This window comes from Pocillopora damicornis, chromosome 3, assembly GCF_964200805.1.
Source record: "Pocillopora damicornis chromosome 3, jaPocDami1.2, whole genome shotgun sequence".
NCBI classification, from domain to species: Eukaryota; Metazoa; Cnidaria; class Anthozoa; order Scleractinia; family Pocilloporidae; genus Pocillopora; species Pocillopora damicornis.
The window spans coordinates 24213537-24237775 of NC_142672.1; the positions used below are offsets into that span (position 1 = coordinate 24213537).

The 24239-nt window shown below is 38.9% G+C and overlaps 4 protein-coding genes across 6 annotated transcripts; 1 reads left to right on the forward strand and 3 right to left on the reverse strand.

The window, feature by feature from the left end:
• Positions 1–2150: 2150 nt before the first annotated feature.
• On the reverse strand, positions 2151–4656 carry LOC113666957 (G protein-coupled receptor 12). The gene has a single exon (XM_027182752.2). It carries the CDS (start codon positions 3710–3712, stop codon positions 2720–2722), a length of 993 nt encoding a protein of 330 aa, XP_027038553.2. The 5' UTR covers positions 3713–4656; the 3' UTR covers positions 2151–2719.
• Positions 4657–5527: 871 nt separating this feature from the next.
• Positions 5528–19825, reverse strand: LOC113666956 (uncharacterized). 3 transcript variants are annotated; one of them, XM_089202231.1, is made up of 2 exons: positions 19674–19825; positions 5528–15729 (listed from the first exon to the last, which is right to left on the reverse strand). In XM_089202231.1, the coding sequence occupies exon 2, from the start codon at positions 15699–15701 to the stop codon at positions 6315–6317; it is 9387 nt and encodes a 3128-aa protein (XP_089058357.1). In that variant the 5' UTR covers positions 15702–15729; positions 19674–19825; the 3' UTR covers positions 5528–6314. The 3 variants fall into 3 exon arrangements, with proteins under 3 accessions (XP_089058357.1, XP_027038552.2, XP_089058358.1); XM_027182751.2 differs by lacking the exon at positions 19674–19825 and adding an exon at positions 16842–17066; XM_089202232.1 differs by lacking the exon at positions 19674–19825 and adding an exon at positions 16079–16167.
• Positions 17100–18422, forward strand: LOC149048964 (uncharacterized). Its single transcript, XM_089202233.1, has one exon. The coding sequence runs from the start codon at positions 17231–17233 to the stop codon at positions 18179–18181; it is 951 nt and encodes a 316-aa protein (XP_089058359.1). The 5' UTR covers positions 17100–17230; the 3' UTR covers positions 18182–18422.
• Positions 19826–21730: 1905 nt separating the features above from the next.
• On the reverse strand, positions 21731–23749 carry LOC113666951 (uncharacterized). Its single transcript, XM_027182745.2, has one exon. The coding sequence runs from the start codon at positions 23175–23177 to the stop codon at positions 22116–22118; it is 1062 nt and encodes a 353-aa protein (XP_027038546.2). The 5' UTR covers positions 23178–23749; the 3' UTR covers positions 21731–22115.
• Between the last annotated feature and the right edge of the window lie 490 nt (positions 23750–24239).

Consider the following 24239-nt stretch of genomic DNA (forward strand, 5'->3'; position numbering starts at 1 on the left):
TTTTAAATCTTTGTCTTATGAATTTCACAAGTTTACTCTCCTATAATTGAATAATCTCTGGCCAGCAGAGGAAGGCCTCGTGTGTGTACATGTAAGCGTGGTAAATTTCATTTTTCTCAGTACTATGCCTTCTCTCTACGGATGATAACCAGACTGAAAGATACGAAAGATTTTAGAAGATTTGTCATAACGATTCAGAAAAATAAGTCGGTGGCTATGTTAATAAAGTTATAGAGTCCTCTAATGGAGAGGCTTTTACGTAATGGAATGGGAAAAAAAGGGGGGGGTGGGGTGGGGTGAGCCGGATGGTGGAAATGTGCCTTATGACTGTGATTTTGCAGCATGGTCAAATCACTATCAAGAAAATTAAGGTAAACCTCGATATATGTGCTTCAAACCAGTAGTCGAGTGCATCTTGGTTTACTTCAATTACGCGGTCACTGTTGATGTGACTTTTTTGTCTTAGGCCGTCATGGCGTCGGCTTATGCCGGCTATCGATTTTCTATTCCTAGGGGTCCTGTTATTTTTTGTTCCAGCAGATGGATGATCATATCTCCTATGACAGAAGAGTCTGTCGACTTTGTGGCAAAAGGCTGTCGAGTAGGACTGACAAAAATTTATTTAAAAATGAGCTTTTGGTTAAATTTAAAATATTATTGAGTAGGACTTCAAGGTGACGAAAAAATGGCCTGGCTGCCAGGAAAATTTGCTTCCAAACGTGTGATAAATATTCCGATCGAGTGCAGAAGCCTTCATATTGAATAATTAGTGAGCTCGAGGAAAACCTGGAGCGATACATAGTTCGGGGAGGGGGGGGGCCTTAGGACCTCTTCCGCTCTGGCTGAGGGATATTCATTCACGCTGCGTTTAGACCAATCGCGCACGAACAAAAACATTTGATGGATCATAACAACTGTTAGCCGTAAATTTCTAAATTCTTTATGAATGAATTAGAATGGTTGAAGAAAGAATTAGAAGGGATTTGGCAATCCTTTCCTGTCTTCTCTATATCTCAAAGGCCATTGCTCAAGCAAGTTTGTTAAAAATATCACGTTTTTTTTATTCTGCCTGATTCCCCCAGCTCTAAGGTTTTTAAATATCTACCCAAAGTATGACACCAAAATTTTTCACCTACTGTTTCTCATTTCATAATTTTGAAAAAAAAAAAGTTGTTGAAAATATGATAAAAGGTTTTTCGCTTTTCCGGAGTATAGATAATCGGAAAGCTGTTATTGAAAATAGCATAGATCCATTAAGATGAACACAAGTGTGTTTTGTGTTGAAAGAGGAACTTAAGTTTGAAATGTACAATATCTCTGAAAGGAATCGCTTCCTGAGCGCATGCAAAGGTCTCTTGGAAAACAAGATAAAGAGAATTAAAAGCTTTGAGCGCATGCAAAGGTTTCTTGGAAAACAAGATAGAGAGGATTAAAAGCTTTGACAGGTGAGGAAAAGGTGAAATAGTATAGAGAGGCCGTAGGGTTGAATAAATAACTGCCAAAATATAAAACAGTGTTCCGACAATGAAAACAGTTAAAAAAATAAATAAAAAGACCAGCTAGCAGTTATTCCTCGGATGCACTCAACAGCGAGGAAAATTTGAAAGCTACCTTACAAGGGTTAAATAAGCGCGTGAATTAGTAAAATCATTGTATCTGAAAATGATATGTTTAACCGTCATCGGAAGCCTCTCTCTTAAAAAGAGTGATGTTTCTTCAACAAAAGAAAGTTGTCGAAGAAAAAAAAAATCTAGCAAACTAAAACGCCGTAAAACTTTTTTTTTCTTTGACGACAACGGAGGAAGGAATTGTAGGGTAAGGAGAGGGTTGGGGTGGTGTGGGTAAGATTTTATCCTTTTTTTCCTTTTTATATTCTCGATGTTTTCAAAATGCATCGCTGAAATGCATGTCCAAGATCATGAATAATTCGGGAAGAACCACTTCAGCATTGACACATGAACTTGAAATATAGCAGCTTCACGAAAAATTGGGTTAACCTGTCGAGTCAAAGTTTATTCAAATAGGTCAATATTTTGTCATTGAAGGCAACAACAACATTATCAAATGGAGGCACGCTTACGGATTTCTTCTGTAATGTTAAGACCCTGCGTTTTTACAGCCTGGCTGCAATAAAGCCGAAACCCGAAAGATTCAATACGACAAAATGTGCACCATTATATTCAAAAGTCACGATTTTAGATACATGTTAAAGAAGCTTTCGACTAAATAAAGAGCCGTGCATGATTAGAAAGTATGGAATTCAACGAATCTATTAGAAAAAGAGCAATTCCCCTTTTTCGGCGAAGTCCGCCGCAGTAATAAAGAAATCAGCGAACGTTAATTTTGATGAAAGCGCGCCGTCGGGACGACGGACTTCGCCGAAAAAAAGGGACTGCTTGTAATCCATGAATCTGTATTTATTTAACTGCGGTAAACCAAACAAGAGGCGGTAACGTTCTTTATGTCCCATTTGTTTTTCATATTTGTAAAAGAAATGAATTATGCGTTATTACCTATGGTTCGTAAATTTGAAAGAAGTATGCAATAAGGACAAATTATTTAGAAAAAAAATTAATTTCACCGATAGGTCGAGTACCTTACTACCTGTAAATTAAAGTTTAAGCAATCATGTCACACTTGCGAGAGGTAATATCCTGTCTTCGGAGGATAAGGTCCTTTTCCACCGGTTTATTTGTGTGAAAATCGTTGTTTACTTATGTCACAACTCCATGACCTCAGTAAGTGGCGCAGAATCCTTTCCGATCACACTTTTCACCGCAGCTCGTAACTCGTGCATTTTCCAGAAATAGAGAAAAGGATTCCACGAGGAAGGCAGAAAAGCTAAGGTACGAGTGATGTCATAAAACGCCTCGACTTCGCTCGTGAAACCCACGTACACATACGCAAATAGAACACACGTAAAAGGAAGGTATGATACCATGTACAAACCGGAAACATACGCCATATTGATGACGGTTCTTTTAAACCTCTGAACATCGATGGGTTGGCGTCCTGTACTCACGGAACTTTGCGCTTGTATCTGAAGGAAATGTCGGCGAACCTGTTTGTAAATTTTCCAGAAAGATATCAACAAAGTAAAAACTGAAAGCAGCAAACCAACGATATTGATGTACAAGAATATTTTTACATTCTTCACGGCGAATCTTGAAAGGCTTAGAACTCCTGTACCAATCACGAGATGGACAAGATACATCTGAATCTTTCGCGTGGTGACTAGCTCGTTGTACCTGAGGTGGTAGTGAAGTGCGAGGTAGCGCTCTCCGGTAATAGCGGCGAATAACGCACACGAAACCGCAGCCGAAAACCAGGCGACTATCTCTGTAATGACCCTGCAAGTGCACGAGGCAGAGGTATGTCCGAAAAGATACGCTATCTTGTAGGCTCCGTAAAACGGCTGAACAATTAGTCCAGTGAGAAAGTCAGCAAAAGCCAGGCACCACAGAAGCAAATGAGATTGCGAGCGTAGATTGTCTGATTTTAAGAAAGTGAGAATGATAACTGCATTTCCCGAAGTAGCTATCAACGAGCAAAAAAAATTTATCGCTGTAGTAACCACTGATTCCACATACAGAAGTTCTCCTGGTTTATAATCGTTCAGCGGGTCCAGAAAGAAACATTTCTGGTTTGTTGACCTTGGTAAAACGCTTGCGTTTCTGGTAATATTCTGGTAAACAGAATTTCCCTCCACCATATTAAGGTTCAGTATTTCTTAGAAACGCCGCAATCAAGCAACTACACCCCGAAATCACTGATTACGGTAAGAAAAGGAAAACAAGGCTACTCAGTGTGAGCGAGCAGAACCTGTCAAATCTTAAGAAGTAGTATGCCTCTGAGTTCTACGTATTGTTACCTTGAATTGCTCGTTAGAAATTATTGTGGCAGCTGTCATCAACTTTGGCAAACATTTACTTTTAGTAATGATTATTCATCTCTCTGGTGCATGGAACCTCGGAAATATTTTCTTGATTTCGTGATGTTAGAACATATATATTTCTTTGCCATAACTAAAGTAAACAATCTCTTTAATTTTACTTTCGAAAATTACCGAAAGGCTCCATTGAATTTGAATTAAATTTAGCGTGGCCTCAGGAAGCAACATTTACTAAACTTTTGTGGCGTCATAACAGGCAGTGTTAATTTCAGTTTACTTAATGATTGACTAGTTCATTAAATACATATCTTTCTTCCGAACGTTTTCAGTTCGAATTTTAATTCTTTTAAGTTCCAAGCTCATGAAAAGGAGTATTGTCAGATATGAAGCATTAAGTGATGAGATCTGTTATGAGTACATTTTACCAGAGATTTCATGATGATCATTCCTTTCAGTCAAGCTTTTCAATACAGGCCAAATAAAATGTCTCTTTAAAGGTTCTTTATTGTTATTATAATGTAGACTTTCCTTAATTATTTTTTTTACAAGGATGGTAAAAATTATCTTAGAAGCGAAGAATTAATATTTCAAAACCCAATTTGGTAATATATGTCTATTTGAAACCACAACACGTCACGTCGTTTTCAAGGTAATATTACTTTTTAAAAGTTTTAAACTCGCCAATAAATGTAACTTTCAGACTTGAGACCTTAAATCTATCGAAAGCTTTTGACCTCGCCGGTTCCTTTATAGATTAAAATATTTACGTGCATTCTCGATCTCTCCAGTATTTAAATTCAAGCCAAAATAATCGGTGGAATTAATTATTTTATTGTTATTATAATGTGTACAAGCTGTTGATAAAAGACGGTTGTCATTTATCAAACGAACAAGTTAGGAATCATGAAAATCCAATGGTTCATTAACTTGAAAAATTCTATTAATTTATCGAGGTTGAGAGTGTCAATGTGTACTTCCTTTACCTATCATTGCTTCTAAAGGCAATTTGAACAGATGCATTCATCGTCTTGAAAGGGAGACATTGTAAATGGTAGCCCAAAACTACTGGGGATCTTCTTGAGAGAGCAATGTTCAATTAATGTTACCCTCAACAACCCAAATGTTTAATTTTCAATACAGGCTTTAACGTGTTGTTAATCACGCAGGCTGATTCCGTCGCAATGTAAGATAATTCAAAACAAAACGATGAGAATACTTCTATTCACCTCTATTAATTTCAGCTTAGGATTGAGGATTACCTCCCTTCAAGAATACTTTCATCAGCACAACGCTATTCCCGTCGAGAATTACTCTCAAGGTATACGTAATTCCTTGAAGCAATGTTTAAGGCAAGACCACGCAATTCCTCTAAATGAGAAGGTATATGTAAACACAGAAACTATTGTGAATTTTGTGTGCTTCAATCGCGAGATGAAGAAAAAACCGTGACTGCCCCAATGGGGATCCAATCTGCGATGCGATGCTCAAAATGTTTTGGTTGAATGCTCTAGTACTCAGGAAATAGAGAAGCTGTCTTGCACACTTGCTCTTGGAAATGATGCTGAATTCGAAAAATTATTGCCAAAGAACCGCTTACATCGTCCCTGAATTCGTAATTGACCACACCAACACAAATAGAGTGAAAAAACTTCCTTTTTAGGGCTATGGCTACAAGAACTAAGAAATACTGATAAAAGTTGTACATCAAACGAACTATTAATAAGAATAATGATAAAAAAAACCGACACTGCTGAAAACATTTAATTCATGTGGCAATTCACATAGAACTATTTTCAGTTCAGCGATTTCATTTTTAAAATACAAATTTTCCAATTTCGCTTGAGTTGTTCAATAAGGGATACTGTGAACAGTAACATGCCTACAAAAACTAATATCTATAAATAGCGTTGGACTCCGAGAAAAAAACTACATTTCTTCAATCAAGGAATACCCTTATATGGAGCAAGATGAACACGCGAAACATCAGCGAAACCTTCTCTTTCGCTCAGCCAGTCAATGAGCAGCACAGGACATATCAGTGTACCACTCATGGTGTTCATTCAGTATTCATGGAAACCTCCGTGCTTTTCGTTTTGTGCTGCTCTCTTTTTCCCGCTTTCTCCTTCCTTTTTGTTTGATCTCAGGTTTCAAATTTCCTACCATTAGTTACTATTTTCCTAAAATACCAGTATTTTCTTTATATGTCTCGGTCATCCATTTTCATCTCCGAATCTAAATACCAATTATCCGTACTGCCTTCCATATATTTCCCGTAGGTCTAGCTCTGACAATTTTCTCTAAAATAATAGAAAAACTTCTATTTCTAGTTGATATTTTACTCTCTTCTTATCAACTCAGTCAAAAAGTATTGCATTGGTGAGGAAAAATTCCTTTTTCGTCACACCTGAGAATGAAAGTGTTATCAACTGGTTTTCGTGGATTTCCTGGCTTTCTTTCTCTCTTTGATTTCAAGCGCGTACTCGTCAGACACCTTATAGGTCTTCTCTGTCTCTAGCAATGTCTTCATCTTTTCTATTTCCAGTTGTAAAGATCGATTTCGAGTAGCTTCTCGCCTTAGCTTCTCCTTGAGCTGATCTACCGAACCCTCCTTCCATTGCAGAGCATAGAATGCAGCTTGAATGGCTACCAGCGCTGTAATTAAGTACGATTGAAGAGCGAGGGAAATGGCTAATGTTGCACAGTTGACAGTAAAAAGCGTCATTGACTTCCATTGAAAGCGTTCTCTCTTTTTAGGGCGCTGTGGCTTTTCTTTTTCAAGCTCTCTTTTCTTTTGCTCTTCTAGTTGATCTTCGGCGTAATCAGCTAACTCTTGTGCGGCACTGCACAAGTCATCCGTCATTTCGTCGTCTTCTCCATCGTCGGCATTGATCTCTTTCAACGTTTTTATCATAGTGTTGTAGAATTTTGCTCTCGCTAAAGCCTTCTCTTCGGCTTTGGACCTTACGGCAGCCTCAAGCTCTGTGACTTCTTTTGCTTTAGGAGCTTGTTTTGACATGATGTTTTGCATTCCTTCCATCTCTTGCAGCTGCCAAATAAGCTTCGCCAGAGTAGTGCGTTTTTCCTTCCTCTCTTGCTTTTCTTTTTCTATCTCTTTCATGAGCATGTCAATTGCTGACTTCTGGGACTTCACAACTTCAAACTGTCTATCTAAGAGCTCGGTCATATCATCCATTTCTTCGTTTTGCTCGGCAAAGTTTTTTCTTTCGTTGCGTAATACTTGGGACACCCTCCGTTTGGAGTACCACGCATTCGCGGCGACAGTTATCAAAACGAAGAATATCATATACGGCGCTAAGAAATGATAACCGCCCAGCTGACAAAGTAACACAGAAACTGCAACGCAAATAGGAAGAACAGAGATAGGCAAGTTTAAAGTTTTAATTCCATCTTCTCTCGCCTCTTCAGAAGTAGTTTCGAGCTTCTCAAGCTCTGAAATTTTGGCTTTTCTATCATCCATTTCTTTTTCACGCAGTCGTTTCATATGATCAATCTCCTCTTTCAACATTTTGTACTCCTCGTATCCCCTCTTCATTTTTTCGGCCTCGGAAAGTTTTGTTTTCTCGATCTCCATTTTCATTCTGGATTCAAAATCTTCTGCTTCTAATTTCCTCAGCTTATTAGACATTTCCTCCTTGGTCGCCATGATCTCTTCACTTTCTACCCGCTTCGCTTCTTTGTCAGCAATTTCTTCTTCAAGTTGTCTCTTAAGGTCTGCAATTAAGGCTGTGTCTCCTTCCTGACGTAGTTTCATTTCCTCGATTTTTTCAAGAAGCTCTTTCTTTTGTTGATCCATCGCGAAAAGCTGATTCTTTAAACTTACGTCAGAGATATTAAGCACTGTCCTCTTAAACCGAGAAATAAACAGCAGAATCAAAACAGTGGTCAAAACACCAGCCATCAGGGTATTTGATACTTTTAAAGTAGCTGCAAATACTATGGCACCAGTGAGGGTAACAAAAAGAAATAAGACAAACAATCTTTTCTTGCTAAAAGGTGAAATACTTCGTGTGTCATCCAGGTTTCTGTGAAGGACAGCTTCTGTTTCAAAACACGACTGTTCGTCGTCTTCCACAGAGGCTGAGCCTGGGCTGATTTCATTGTCTACGGTGAGGGAAGCTTTCTGTGTCGTTCCCACCAAATCAGGTAGAGGCAATGACTGTTCAAGGCTGGTTTCTCTAGTCTGAGGATTAATTTCTTGAGACTCTCCCTCTGAATCTGAGGTTAGTTCGCCCTTGAAACTTGTCTCATTCTCTTTGACTTCCAACATTTCCTTTCCGTATCGGTTTTCGATGGATTTCAGTAACATCCTAAGTCGTTTAAGCTTCTTCTCTTTCTCGTCAATTTGCAGAGACAAAACGCCACGCAGGCTGCTACGCCTTTTAAGATAACTCTTGTCATTTTCATTCGGCAATTTGGCGGTTTTGTCATTTTCTTTGAGGGTCTGGGCCATCTGCTGATGACCAGTAATTTCCTCCTGAAGGCAATCGATTTGTTGTTGAAGGTCGCTCACCATTTCAATCGCAGTACTAATATCCTCCTTGCTCTTTCGAGCTTTCTCTGCGTTTTTAACTGCGTCCTCTCTTTCTTTCTCTGCCTTCAATCCTTGATAGATAGACTTCATTATCTGAAGAGACAGTTGTAACTCCCTTAACTCAGCTTCTTTTTTGATCAGTTTGGATTTATATTCCTTTTTCATGTCTTGGATTAGTTTGTTTTGCTTTGACAAAGATAATTTTAATTTCTGAACTTCATTGTCATCCTTTACTATCATTGTTTTTTCTGGAGGAGGAGACTTCACTTTGTCCTTCAGCTCCTTAATGCAAATGTTTTTCTCGTTCAACTCCCTTCTAAGATTTTTCGCCTCGGTCTGAGCATCTTCCACCAAAAACTTTTTCATTTCAGCGTCAGTTAAAAGAAGATGACACGACGACTGAAGCTTCTTTAGTTGGCTTTCTGCTTTTTCCGCTCTTTCTCGTATCTTCTTGTGAGAAAGATGATCACTTGTAATTTCTCCTCTTTCAGTCACTTGTTGGCGAAGATTAGATAACTCATTTAATTTGTAGTTAATGACTTTCTTCACGTTTTCCACCTCTTCTCTTAAACTGCTGAGGGCCTTATATCCTTCACCATGACAGGGAATTGCGTCGGTGGTGTCACTTCCTCTCATCTCTTGTACTTTCCTTTGGTCTTCAACGTTACTCAATTCTCCATCCAGCTGTTTTCTTAAATCTTTCACCTGATCAAAGGTCTCTCTTGCAAAGTAATCTTTTTCTTGGTGAAGGGTCTTTAAGGTCCTAAGCTCCTTATCTAACTCTTCAATCTTATCTTCTTGCACTTCGCACAAGTCTCGTAGTTTGATAATTTCCTCTTGCCGTGTTCGATTCTCTCTCAACTGTTCTTCGTATTGTTGTGTAGCTACATGCAATCGCTTATATCCCTCGTTCACCCTGTCTTCCAGTGATTTAACCAGCTCGTTTTGATCCCGATTTGATTTTTGTTGCTCAGCTAATAAAACTTCAAAAGATTGGCTTCGGATTTGTTCGTTTTCCAGCTCATCTCGAAGCTTCTCAGAATCTCTTTTGTTTGTGTGGTTTTCGCTCTCGAAGAGCTTCATTCTATCTTTGGTAGCTCGCAGCTCAGCGACCTTTTCTTCGTTCAATTTTCTTTCATCATCAAATTTCCTGTTAGCTTCCTCTAACAGCATCTCTTTCTCTTTAAGTCTTCTTTTGCGTTCTTTTGACTTGAGCTTGACGTTTCTTTTCGTATCTCTTCCTGCCAATATTTTCCCGAAAAGGTTGTCATAGGGACTGCTCTCCACTGGACTTAATACACTTTCCTGAGCCCATACGGAAGGTCCAGCACCTGATTTCAAGTCTTGCGTACGCAGTTCCTTCTCTTCGTCAGTAGAACTTTGACTTTCTTCCATATCTTTGGTGAGTTCATCTGCTAGCTGTGATAGCCAGAAATCTCTTTGGTCAACGGATCTCTGCAATTCTTGCCTTGAAGCGTCTCTCTCCATAACGTTTAATTTTTCTGCTTCAAGCATGGATTCAAGTTCTTCAGCTTTCTTTGCTTGAATTGCGATTTTCTCCTCTACTTCATATTTCATCTCCTCGGCGAGTTTTCTTTCTACTTCCCTTCTGCTGAACTCGTCCTCACGACTGGTCCTTAGCAAGTCATGTAAATCGCTGTTATTCCGCTTTTCTGATTCTAGCTGACCCTGCAGTTCCTCTTTAGTTATGCGCTCATTAAAGAGTTGTCCCTCCAACTCAGTCAAAACGTTGTCGCGTCGGACAGTCTCATTTCTCTCCTGGTGGAGCAATTCATCGAGCTTTCGACTTTGCTCTCGTTCTATCTCAATAGTTCTATTGAGCTCTTCGAAAATTTCACTGTCTTGTGCTACTTGAGACTCCAATTCACGCACCTTATCCCGAAACATCTGATTTGTCATTTTTTCTTGGTCGTGTTTTTCTGCAATTTCACGATTCTTCACCACCTCGACATCAACTTTGTTTCGAAGTTCCTGGAAGAGGAGTTCATCCTTCCCATTTGTTTCTTCTAGTTCCTTAATTCTCTCCTCCATTTTGGCTTTTGTAAACCTTTCACTTTCTAAATTTTCCATAAGACCCTCTGTTCGTTTTCTCTCTGCTGCTAAGTCGGTGACTAGACTACCAATCTCTTCTTCCTTCTCTCGGTTTAGTTTCTCTGTTCGTTCTAACTTTTCCAAAATCTCGAAGAGTTTTTCATCCCCTTTTAAGCTGTCATCTCGCAAACAGTCTATCATTTCTCTATCAGAACTTATCACTGATTCTGTCTCTTTAAGTTTTTCCTCCAACTCCACAATTCGATTCTGCTCGCATTGCAATCTTTCCGACAGAATTTTGTAACACTTTCGTTCTGTTTCTAAATCGGATTTAAGTTCATGTATTAGTTTTTCTTTCTCTTTTGCGTCGTCTAATTGCTCTCTTAATTTATTTTCCGATTCATACACCAGATTCTTGTCCCTACACAACAGTTCCTGAAGATTTTCCTTAGTTTTCCGCTCCTCGGAAAGTTTTGATTTTACTTTGTCAAGTTCTCTTTCGAATTCCGACTTCAAAAGCTGCTCAAAAGACAATTTTTCTCGTAACTGTTTCGTTAGCTGCAGTTCTTCTTCCAAAGCATCCTTGGACTCGCTTAACTTATGCTGTTCTTCATTTATTCGGTCACGCAAATGTTTCATGGCCTCCTCTCGTTCAACTCCGCGAACTTGTTCTTGAGTCAGAGCTTCACTGAGTCTAAGTGTTCTATCTTCCGCCTCTTCGATAAGCTTACGTAGCTCCTCACTTCGCTCGGACTCCCTCCTTAGTTTTTCTTTGAGGTTTTCGATCATATTTTCTTTCATTGCCGAGTGGTTTCGCTCTATTTCTAGGCGCTCGTTCAATTCAAACACTTGATTTTGTTCCTTTTCTAAAAACGATCTCAGCTCGTCTAAGACATCACCTTGCTTTAACATATCTTTTTCCAGTTCTTTTATTCGCACTTCTTTTTCTGATTTCTCCGCTGCAGATTGATCAGCCGTCTTTCGCATCTCTTGCTCAGCTTGCACGCGAATTTCGTCCAGCTTTGTCTTGCTTTCTTGAAGACTGTCTTCCATTTCCTTCATTACTCGCTCTTGTAAGTCAAAATTTCTCTCTTTCTCTTCTGCCAGCTCTTTTTCTAGCCTCTGAATTGTTCCTTCAGTTTCGCGAATTTCCACTTGCACTGTTGTAATCCTCTTCTCTTTCTCCTTAACTTCCTCCTCTAGTTGCTGAGTTTGATCATGAAGCCTTTGTTTTGCCATTTCCTCTTGTTGAAGACTGATAACTAAATGATCAATCTTTACCTCGCTCTTCGCTACTGCCGCTTTCAGTTCATCTCTTTCAACTTCCCATGGTCCTCGTTTCACCTTTTCCTCTTCCAAGTTGTCTCTTATCTCTCTCATGACTACTGAAAACTCAATGTTCTTCTTGAATACTTCATCCAGCTTTGATTGCAATTCTTCGATCCTTTGAGCTTCTTCTGAAAATATAGTTTCTAAAAGCTCTTCAAAGTGTGATAACTGCTTGCTTAACTCATGCTCAGGCATGAGTCGAACAAGTTTAGTAGGACTTTCTGGCCTGCCACTTGCTGAATCACCGTCTTCGTCCGGTCCAAGCTCGCCACTCAACTCCTGGTACCTCTTCCTAATTTCCCCGAGCTCTCGTTTCATGTCTTCTACAAGGTTATCGTACTCTGCAGATTTTCCCAATAGATCATCAATATTCTTCTCTTGCTTCTTTGTTCTGTCCGTCTGAGTTCGCAATTCGGCTCGTATGCTCTTGCTGGTTTCCTCCACGGCACTCATGCTAGCCTTAAGCTCCCTTATGAAAGAGCTATGAGAGGCAAGTCGCTCGTTGATTCTTTTGACTGAAACATCAGAAGAACCCATGCGGTGAGACTCGTGAGAGCCAGGAGACATGCAGTGTAAATGCCGATTGATCTTATCTACCTTTCCTTTAATGTCGTTGACAGTTTTCTGATATTCCTCGACCCTACGTTTGAGATCCTTTGTGGCTTCTTTCTTTTCCTTTGATTGGCCTTTCTCAGATGATAGCAGTTCTTCAATGGTCAAGGCGCGCAGTCTCTCCTTTTCTACTTGCATTTCTAGGTCCCTGATCAGTTTTTGACCGTCCTCTACCTTTTTTGCCATCTCCTCAGAGTGTTCAAGCTGCTGCTTGGCCTTATCTTTCATGGCTTGTAGCTGTGCCGAAAGCTCTTCGTTTCTGGCGAGATCTCTGTTGCTGGCTTGATTTAACGTCTTGATGAGATTATCCCGGTCTTTTACATGTCTCTGCTCTGCTCTTAGTCTGCCGCGAAGGTCTTCTACAATCTCCTCTAATTTAGAGAGTTCACTTCGGAGGTTTTCCTGTTTCTGACGCTTGTACTCTTCTTTCTTAGCATAAAATTCTTTCCTGGTCTCATTTGCCCTCTCTGTTCCTACACCGTCTGATTCATCAGCATCTGTTATTTCGTCTTGCAACTTCACCATTTCCTCTAGTTGTTGTATCATTTCCTCGTACATGATATTTTTCTCCTTTTCACCTTCTAGAATCTCCAAAAGTTCTTGTACTTCAGCTTTTCGTTCTTCTAGTTCCTCATCAAAGTCGAAATCTTCACGCCCTTCAGAGCGGTCACGGTTCAAGCCAAGCCCTTGTTCAAGCTGTTCAACATGCTTGGCCACTCTCTCCTTTTGTTGGACCCCTTCTTCATCAGTCCCGAGTATGGATGCTTTGATCCTCATCACATTGCGCATTCGTTCAATTTCATCCTTGAGATACCTTATAATCTCAGATTTTGTCTGATTATCCATTTTTGACAGCCCTAACTGACCTTTTAATTGTGATAATTCATCCCTAAGCCTCTGCTCCTCAACAGCGTAGCTCGAGACAAGTTCTTCGATACCAAGTTCTTTCTCATTGACATTTTCTTTCAGTTCTTCGATGATGTTGAGAAGCTGCTCGTTTTGCTTCTCCGCTTCCATAATGTTTTCGATGGAGCTTGATTTAATACCTTGGTTATACTGATTTAAAGCATCGGCTTCTGAAAGTTGTTCATCGAGTTCTTGGATAACGCGTTGACTTTCCAAGTTTTTCCTACGTTCCTCCTCAATTTCTTCCTTGAGTTTCGAAATTTCGTTTTCTTTGTGAACACATTTTTCTCTTTCCTTTTGCAATTCATTCTCGGCCAGTTCAGCCACTTTTGTAATTTCGCTGTTCTCCGATTCTGTTAGATATATCTTCTTTTCAAGCATATTACATTTTAATGAATATTCATTCTGAACTGTGCGCTCCGAGTCGAGATTAACCAAAGCTTGCTTCAGCCTTTCCTCCTTTTCCAGCAATGTTCTGTCTTTTTCTTGAAGAATCCCTGACAACAAGTTATTGTTTTCTTTAATCCACTCTAATTCTTTCTCCACGCCCTCTAGTTTTTCTTTAGTGTCTTTTAGTTCTTCTCTGATATTTCTTATCTCGGTCTCCTTTTTTTGTAATGCGTCTTCGTTTTGAACCATTCTGTTCTGAAGTTCCACGATACTTTGCTCATTGCTTTCGTTTCGTTGTCTCTCAGCTTTTAGTTTTCCTTTAATTTCTTCGTAATCGCTTAATTGAGAGCGAAGTTCTTCGATTATTTCCACTTTTTCTTTAATGGTATTCAGTAAGGTTGCGATTTCTTCTTGTAGAAGCTCTATCCGCCTAAGGCCAAGCTCACTTTTAGTTTCCTCATCCTCTACTTTATGTTTAAGTCTAGAAAGTTCCATTTCCATATCAAAGTTGGCCTTCTTCTCGTCACTGATGGCTTCCTGGAGCTCCCCTACTCTCCCTCGTAGTTCCATTACTCTTGATCTTTCTTCACTGATGTCTTCATTCAAAGCTTTATTTTGGGATTCTAGATCTGCGGCCAGTTTTTCATTTTCGTCCAGTAAGTTACGTATTGTATCAATCAGTTTTCCCTGCTCCTCCTTCCCTTTCTCCTCGACTTCAATTCTTTGCAACAGCTTCTCAATTTCGTCTGCATTTTCGTGGTTACGATTCTTCTCCCCTTTGATTTCACTTTCTAAATTTTCGATATATCCTTGATTTTCTTCTAATTTTTCCTTCAGTCTCTGCACCAATTTGTTTACACGACTGTAGTCGTTGGTCTTGTTGTCCCCTACATCTTCCTCATCATTGGCATCATTAAGGACCTCTAGTTCCCTTTGTAGTTCAAATAGAAGTGATTCTGCATCTTCTTTATCTTTTTCTCCTGCTAGTAACCGCTCTCTTAGGGATTCAATATCTTCCTCTAATAGCTTTGTACGATCCTGAAGCATTTCAATCTTCTTCTGGCTGAGGTCGTCTGCTGATTGCAGTTCATACAGTTTTCCTCTGAGCTCGTCTGCTTCCATTTCCTTTCCAAAAGTAGTGCGTTTTTCACAGCTTAACTCCTCGCGAAGTTCTTTCAGTTTCTCTCTCAAGTCTTCAGTAATGTCCTCATGCAGAGTTTGATTTTCAAGAATTGTCTGTTCCGCCTCCAACAATTTTCCACGCAAAAGTGAAATATCGTCATCTAATGTTTTATTGTGATTCTTTAGCCCCTCTATTTCACCTCTCATCCTATGCATTTCCTCCGTCAGGTCTTGTTCGTTAGACTTCAGGATCGTCAGCTTGCGACCATATTCTCTAGCAACCTCAGAAGCTTTCCTCCAAGCATGTAACGAGTGAGAAAGGTCCTCGACATTTCCTTTGGTATACAGGCTCAATTTTCTCTTCTTTCCCTCCTTAAACTTAAGGCGAACAGTGTCAAACCAATCGTCAACATCTTGTTTCAAGTCTAAAAACTCTTTGCGACCTTCTCCGGTAGACAGAGACGCGGTGTCTATGTTGAGAGCCTGTTCAGTGAACTTAGGTATTTTTTCTTCCTCAACGCGGACATCGTCTAGGATGGCATCCAACTTCTCCAGCTTCACGGTAAGGTCTTGGGATCTCAAGGTAAGCGATTCACAAAATTCTTCAAACTCAGCTTGAATTCTCTCTCCTTCACTGAACGATCCCCTCAACTCATATAGTTTTGAAAGAATTCCCTGAAGATGCCTCGCTTCATTGTGATACTTTTCTGAAACCTCCTTCAGGTGTTCTTTCTTTTTCTTTACCTTTTCTCCGATGGTCTTCACCTGTTCAAGAAGATTTCTAACTAATTCTTCAGCCCCTTGTGGACTTTCGAAGTTTTCGGCACTTTCATCTTCATCAGCCATGCCAAGTTAGTCTTTATGATTAGCTCGTCTGAAATGACAAGAAATTATATAGACTATCAAACTGAGATAGATAAATAATTCACCCCAACTCTGAGCGTAAGTGGTCTTTACAATAGCGTCTCGCTTCGGTAGGATAACTAGAACCGATTTTTGGATTAATAGGACTCGTTTTCATTTCATAAATAAACTTGATTGAAAAAAAAAAATTCCAAAGAAGACTCGGGCAGAGAGATATGTACAATAACGGAGAGTTAAAACCATACCATTGGATCGAAAGGTAACACCATTTTGAAGCTTATTCTAATATGTTCCACCTCTTAGATTAAAAAAATAATTAAATTAGGTGAAGAGAATAAAATACGAGATGAAGATGTCACCTAATAATGAAAAATTTGATGCCAACAGGTTTACATCGTTGGTTTATGTTGAACTTAAGGAGGAACACAGGAGTGTCAATACACAACTGAGTCTGATTTTGTTTACACCACGTTGCTGGCTATAAGCCGAAACCTTATGTAAATAAATAACCGCCAATTTGACCAAGCAATGACAATTGTGAATTTACATTGGGAATGATGGAAAGGTGTCAATGAAACACGTCTTTCATATGAACATTAAAATCAGTTACAAATCAAACGATATATTTGAATAAGTTTCTTGGTGGCAGTGAGTCGTTTCATTTTGTTTAGTTATCAAACTTATCCCAAGAGGGATAAGGCTCTTATTGTGAAGCTATTATAAAGAAAAAACACCTGTCCTTTTTACAGGTACCAGCATCACTGTAGATCAATACATTGTGTGATAGGCTATAGAGTGGCATTCTAGAAATATAAAGCGTGCCACAGTAACCAAAACACTTCCTAGAATTTCCTTTCAAATGAACATAAATATATCTACTCATTTGATTATGTTACATGCGTAGGCTTCCTCTCTTGTTTAAGGTGTTCATGTAATTGAGTTTTAATCACTTGAATACCGAGACGTATTTGGAAGATGTAGTCGAAGATTTCGTTTTGTTCTGGTAAGTTTCATAGAACAAACTAATCCTGTCCAATAATCTTAAGTTGGCCAAATGGAGGTGATGTATGTGGATTGAATTACTGTTAAGAATAAAGTTATTTTAAAAAAGCGTCATCTTACAAGGTCCTTGGTGATTACAAATATCCTAATATCTGTCTGCTTGGCGAGATGACAGCTTTATATGACTTCATAAATTACTTCATTGGCTCGGCAAACACGGATTATAGCGGCTGTCGCTGAATGATTGCGTTGCTACATATTAAGGACAATGAGACTTGTCCTTATGTTGAAAGCAGTTGAACTAAATTTGTAAATCCTCCGATACAAAACAATGAACTGCAGCCAATAGCACGGGAGCTTTCAGCTATTAATAGTTAATACAAATAAAACGAAGCCTTGCCATTTTTGGAGATGTGGTTAAATCTTAAATTCATAAAGAAGAAGCACAATAGTGTGATTTTGGAACTGATAGAAGCAAATCAGGTAACAGAGTAGTCATTTGATTTATAATGGCTAGAAAAGCTGCAAAAAAAGATCAAAATCCCGTACCAGGTGGATTCAACTATGGGCTTTTGGTAGAATTTATTATTTTCCTAATTTTGCAAGGATTTGATGTGTATTGTAACTATGGCGTATATTTGGAATCCTCAAATTCTTTGGCTTCATACGAAGACCTGAGTACGTCTCTCTACGGCTCCAATACAACTAAGGCAAGAGGAGGGCTAAACCTCACACGCAGTCCTCTGGGATTTTGTTCAAGTTCCACGTTCAATCAAAAGAAAACAATTGAGTTATTTGAACAATTTGGGCAAACCCTGGATATTTACTTTGGCTTTACAGTCTTAGCCACGATCATCTTCTGTCTCCACTTCTTGCTGTGGGTTGTAACTCTTATATTTTCACTAATGGAAGCCGACTTTCTCCAAGAAAACTGGGATATATTGGTTAAGGGAAAAATAGGTTTTACACTAGCTGCAAACTTTGTGCAAGATATTCCTTGCTCAACAATCGCCATTGAGCTCTATCTGCTGAGGAGAGGCACAAATGGCCTTATTTGCTGGCGATGCTCCTTAGACCCATTGTGCACAACTGAGGATTACCTGGAAACGCTTCTAGGCCCAAGCTCCAATGCTTTGTTTCTTCTCATCGTAGCGATATGCTTGACAACCCTGTGGAAAGCTATTTCATCGTTTTTCCGATGGAGCCGAGCGGAGCAATGCGATGTCTTCATAATTCGCGCGACGACATCCTTGTTTGCAGGATTTTTGTACGCCTGCATCATTATGACCCCAGCTATGACGATTTTAAAATATCGGTATTTTACACTTCCAGGTGTGACACCAGGATTTATTTCCGATTTAATAGATAAGCTGTTTATCATAGGAGCTCTTTTCTGGTCGGTTGGTATCTTGACTGTATGTTGTTGTCCATTGCTTCGTTTAATAAGACTCGCACAATAGCTGTTTAGACTGTTGAAAACATGGTGTTCACGTATCCTCAATATCTCGGTACATTTATAGGATTCCATGCCTTTTATAATTGTAAAGGGCTATGCCAGATGTCTGAATAACCAACCCTTCACTGAAATCAGAATAAACTTTCATATTCCAAACTTATATCTTGGCCTAGAAGATATTACTGCCTTGATTGTAAACATTTTGTTTTGAATTTTTAATAAACTGTACTAAGTCACTGAAAAAATGAAATTGTTACTTTGGTGGTAAATGGATTTTGATTTACAGCTATGTTCATACCCGCAAATATTCGAACTTTTGAAGAAATGCTTTTCCTAAATTACCTATCGAATCCAAATCAGTGCAATGGGCAAGCTGCCCTTACAAATAAGATATTTGCGGCAATTTTAATTTTTTCTTTTTTTAGTATCGGTCTTCAAGTCTAACTTGATCTATCAGTTGTATCATTCCCTTCAAATTTTTTTCGGCAAAGCTTTACCTCCATAAAATTGTTGCTCTTTTTTCTTTGAGTCTATCAAATGTCATCAACAAAAATACCCTTGAGAGTGAGGAAACCGAAAAGTAATTTCCATTTCATCACAATCTATCGCGGCCTCACAGTTTAAATAATTCCGTTGACTTCTATGTATACTCAAATTGATGTTAGCGAACCCTTCGCCAATTCTGGGATAAAAATTGCAAAATCATGAGGCTTTTTCAGCTAAAACCACCATCTTAGATAACGGAAAAGGGTTGGTCTCGTTGTCAAAGTCTAGTTGAGTATGAATCAGCGTTGGTAGTCTTTAATGTATAAATATTAACAACAGGATGTGCGACTACAATTAGAAATCATGAATATTTTTGCAAATCAAGTACAGAATTAGTCTCGCATTCCATAATAGCAACATAAATTTCATCATACAATTCTCAAAAGAGAACTTTCGTTTCTCATTCTTTAAATATCCTATGAACATCAGTTCTTAAAAGCTACTCATTCATAAAGTTTTATCTCTCAAGTCCTTGCTGTCAGATATTTTTGCAATAAAGCAGCTTTGGTGAAAGAAACTGATTGATTATTAGATATTTTCCTTTATAAGAGAAAATTTTCTGATAATTTCATGAAAACCTCTGCACGGAAATGGAGTGAAAAAAGACAATAGAAAGTCGATTTGAAATGATTTTGAATAGCGAATAGCAGCTTTTGAATTCGTTGCTTTTGGTAATTATGGTTCTCGTTTTATTAAGTGTATCTGAAATCAAACTAATTTCCTCTGAATTCAAAATTAGGCGCAAGAGTATTTTGTACTTTAAGAATCAGTCCAAATTCATTTAAGTTAATTTTCGAAATATCGTCGGAAGCTTTGTTTGTTGGCAGAGGCTAATTCAAATTTGTAATTATGATGTGAGTAAACCCACTTCATACGTTGAATGAATGTGTTAAAATTTAAGGAAGCAATCACTTCAACAATAACCTATAGAAAAGTGAACTTTTACTTACCTGGCAGTTTAGGCAAAAAGAATTTACGTCATGATGTGACCTCCGTATCTCTCACGAGTTGCATCAGCTGTATCTAGAAATCGTTTTGAAACTTGAGAGGGAAATTGTCCACTACAAATGAAGGCGTCTTGGTTATAAGTACCTGTAGATTCAAACCAAAATGTGTATTTGTATAGTATCCAAGTCGAAACTGCGAAATCTATTATTTATGGCCACCAGTAATCGAGAATTCTTCGTTCAATATTTTTCCGCCCCCCAGCAGTGAAATGCAATTTTGACCTATGAGTAACGCGCAAAAATGTCTGTAAACTGTCGACAGCAAGAAATGCGTTCAGAGCACTTTCTATCGATTGAATTGGCACTTTGATATCGCGAAGCTATGCTACCATCATTTATTTACTTCAGTCTTAATTGTTTCAGAGAGCATCTGTTTATTTTTGATATTGCGGTTGAGTACACAGAGCAAAAGCTGGCAAAATGGTTTGTAAACTACATTTTGTGAAAATAGTGATATTTTTCTCTTTTCATTTTTTTTCTTATTTTTCTCTTTTCCGACAAAGCGGTAGGAAGCGATTATAGATGTCAAGAATCAATTTTTGCTGACATCGATACGTTGTCATATTGTTCAAATCAAATTAAAAAAAAAAGTCTCTGTTTGTTGGCCAGTCCGAATTAATAGGTTTTTTATGCAAACAATATCTCATAGCTGACAAGTTTCTTGATTCTCATTAACCGCAAGGTTGACGGGGTAATAACATCGTCAGAAGGATCTATATATTTATCATTACCATGAGTGAGAGTCTTAATGGTGCTACGTCACATCATGAAAAATGCAGCCTAAATTATTCTTGCTTTAAGCTCTTCGTGTGCAATCCGTTATATTTGCCTTCATCTCTACAGATCCACATGTCATAAAGGCTTTTCCCAACCCTATGCGGAGTTCGTTTACCCCACGTAACGATTATTTTGATTTCCATAGGTTTAAAGGGGAAGGCATAGCCTGCTCTCAAGCATTGTCCTTCACATTTATGGAGCTTATCCTGTAGAGGGGCATCGTAAGAGTGCAATACAAGACAATCAGACGACCAAGGCTTGAACCAGACATCTCGACTCATATGCAAAAATGTCTCACTAGGAAAGAAATTCCATGGCGAAAGCGATCTCATCATCCATGCTTCTCAGTTATAGGTATCATTTCAGCAAGTTATTTGATATTGGCTCACTGGCTATAAACTTGTCATTTTACCGAATTATTTTTTACTTGAAGTTACATAAAGCTAAATAGGGCTGTTTCTAATTGGCTGAGGGCTGAAATGCTCTGCTACCCTTTTGTGACAGAAAAATGGTTACAACTTGTTAAGAAATAACTGGTAATTTTCTATGAAGCCCAAAGAAAAGTTCTGATGGCATCAATCCAATAAAGCCGGAATTTGTTCCTTGCCATGAGGAAGCCAATCCATTTTTTTAACTCGTCCAATAGGATCATGCTGTACATAATGCGGGAAGAGAGGCGGTGACCTCGTGGTCGGTGCACTGAGCTCTTATCTGTTCCAGGAAAAGACACTAACCCTCACGTTGCCTCTTTCCTCCGTGAGGTATCAAAGGGTAACGGGAAGCTTTTAGGAAAACTTAAGGAATTTCTGAGAGTTAAATGCGTTGGACTGGTATTGCTTTCAGGAGGAGTGCACTGTGGGTATGCTGTGGTCACTTGATGCCAAAACAACAGGGATAAGCTTTCACAAAGGGGGCGACTTAGCTTGAAAGAGGAAGCCTATCGTACCACAATATTTAAATTCAAACTCTGGAAATTGTCCAAAATCTTTATGTTGCAGGAAGACACTTGCAAAATGTCTCTGTCCAAGCGGGAAAGTGAATATACAGTAAGGGTTGCAAGAGGCTATATTTCTTGTTTGTCGATGCTACAGAAGCTGCTACAAACTTTGACAATCAGTAGCCGTAAGTCACCTGGGTCCTGTGCTGAACTGATCTCTACGTAAAACATAACATAATGAGCACCCACGACGCTCGCGGCTCCCAACCAAATTTTCTTTGTTAACTTTTCCTAAAATCTAGGTTTATTTGATCATCACATAGAAGGAATACTCTTGACAACGCTACATTATAACTATCCCAAAGAGTTTCTTTCTGATTTTACCTGTGTTTCCTCTTAAAGTGCAGCTGGTATATATTGCTAAAGTAATAAATGGATCAGACTTGTTACTGAGAAAATGATTTGACGCGGTTTCTTTTTGTTCTCTTGTTAACGTGGTTCAAAATGTATATACATAAGATTAAAATGAAGGATTTTTTTTAACTTTTACAGGTTTTTGGTCTCAGAAATTAATAGAAAGGCGTGTTGCGTTGCGTAAATTTGCAAGACCTTACCGAAGAATACTAAATGCTAACGTTTCTTCTCTCAGAATCTTGGTTTGAATAGAATGGTCATTGCGTTACTCTGATAAGATTCAACAAAGGACAACAGACAATAACAGCAACAACCAAAACCCAAAATATGGCACCGATTATGTAGACTCTATCTATAACGTCCTCGAGCAATCCACCGTCTATTCCGATAAAGTAGCGATACCTGAGCACTGTCATGGCTGGCGTGAGTATAACGACGCAGTACAGAAATCCCGCAAATACAGCCGTGCATGCTCGCAAATAGAATGCTTCGCATGTGTCGATTCGGCTCCACCTGTAAAAGCTTGAGATGCCCTTCCAAAGAGAAGTGAGCGCAATTGCGGTGAAATTTAACCAGAGTGCCGTTGTGCCCCGACTCAACCTGCTTTCAAGCTGCTTCAACTCAGGACAAAGGCCTGAGACCTTGCAGAACCAGCAAACCAAACCTTGCTGGCCTTGTTGCAGAGAATAAAGCTCTGCCGAGATTGTAGACATTGGGATATCTTGCAGCAGGCTGGCAGCAATGAGAAAGTACACCTTCATCTTTACTAAAGTCTCTTGGGTGTTAGCGTTAAATCGTCGACTTCTGAAAGATAGTTGAAGCGTGTACAACCAAGCTAGCAAATGCAAGGTGAAGATACAAGCAGACACGGCAAGGAAGAAACAATAGACGTATATAACGGACGAGAAATGATTTATCTCGTTAATGATCTTCTCTCTAGCCCACTGCACGTTAGCACAGAGGTCTGGAACTGTGTTGTTTATCGTGGAAACGTTGGGATATTTTTCGTATTTTTCAACCTTGTTAAGAACGCTAAGAGATTCATTTAAAACCCACGAATTACTGAATAAGTTGAATCCTTGTAGGAGCATAAAAATTATGAATTCTGAAAGTAATCCTCGGTTAACTCCTGCAACTCTCAATCCCTTTGCGGATATTCCTTGAGCAGGGTTTGATCTTCTGCTTCTCGGCTTCTTCTTTCCTTTACTGGATTTATCTTTTTTTAGTTTTCTTTCCTGTCGCTTCTGGAGGACGTCAGTGGCCACAGACTCTGCATATTCCCTGCTAATAACTCCCGCAAATCGTACAGTTTTGGACATTGCTAAAAAGTAAATGTGCAATGTTTGTCAATCAGAAACCGTTGAATTCCCGTAGAACCTTCCTTTCTAACTTAATTTCACCAGTTTGGCTATTCTTCACCTTGCTTCGTAGAGACGTCCTAGATCTTTGTCACTCAAAGCCTGTAGGCGATGCAAAAACGTTCCGAGGCAATGAAAGATGTTGACCATGGATGACGTTTCTACCTGCTCAAGACCACATCAAATTATTCAAATGTAGAGTTTTAAACGATTTTCTCTCTGACATGGTACAGCGCTTGAAATAATTTTGTCACTTGTAGCAGATGGAGCACCTGGCTTTAAAAAACCAATAGTTTCTTGATCGTTTTGTGGCAAGTCTCAGCCCTATCCCAAGAGATGTAATGTCCAAAGTAAAATCAAGTTATAGCAGATATCTTTGAGAGCAAATTAACTTGACATCTTGATAAGGGGTTACGTTAAGGAAAAACTGTGCTTGGTTTTGGCTGAGTTTGATATCTTTCCGAATATTTGCAAAAGCAGATCTGTCCCTTTTCATATTTAATTCATGTAAAGCTGATGCGAAGCGTAATATCTCTGTCCATTTCTGGCATGTGGCGGGTGGTACATTCGGAGGCAGTGTGCTCGATGAATATCATTGGTTAAACCCGTTCGTTTGGAATTCAAATGATCAGTTGTAAAGTGATATTACTTGGCAGCGTATCCTTGTATTTATTCACTGTTTTATTTTGAGTATCTCAAAACAGATATATGTTCAGAGTCAACCTACTGTACCTCGGAATTTCAAAAGCAAATCATTCTTGTCAAGCGAAACTTCCAATAAAAATGCGTTTCGAAGAAAAAGGGAAAGTACTCCTGCGTAGATGAGAGGTTCAAAATCTACTGTTTGGTACATAAGGTTTTCTTCCCTCTTCAACTCGACTCGAGCGCAATTTTTCAACTTCTTCAGAAAATGTCGACAAACACAACAGACTTGGGCAAAAATTAAATGGTAGTGCAATATGTAGATTTTTTTTACTGCATTGCAACGTCCAACAGAAATTTGCTAAGTGAGAAGGAATACCA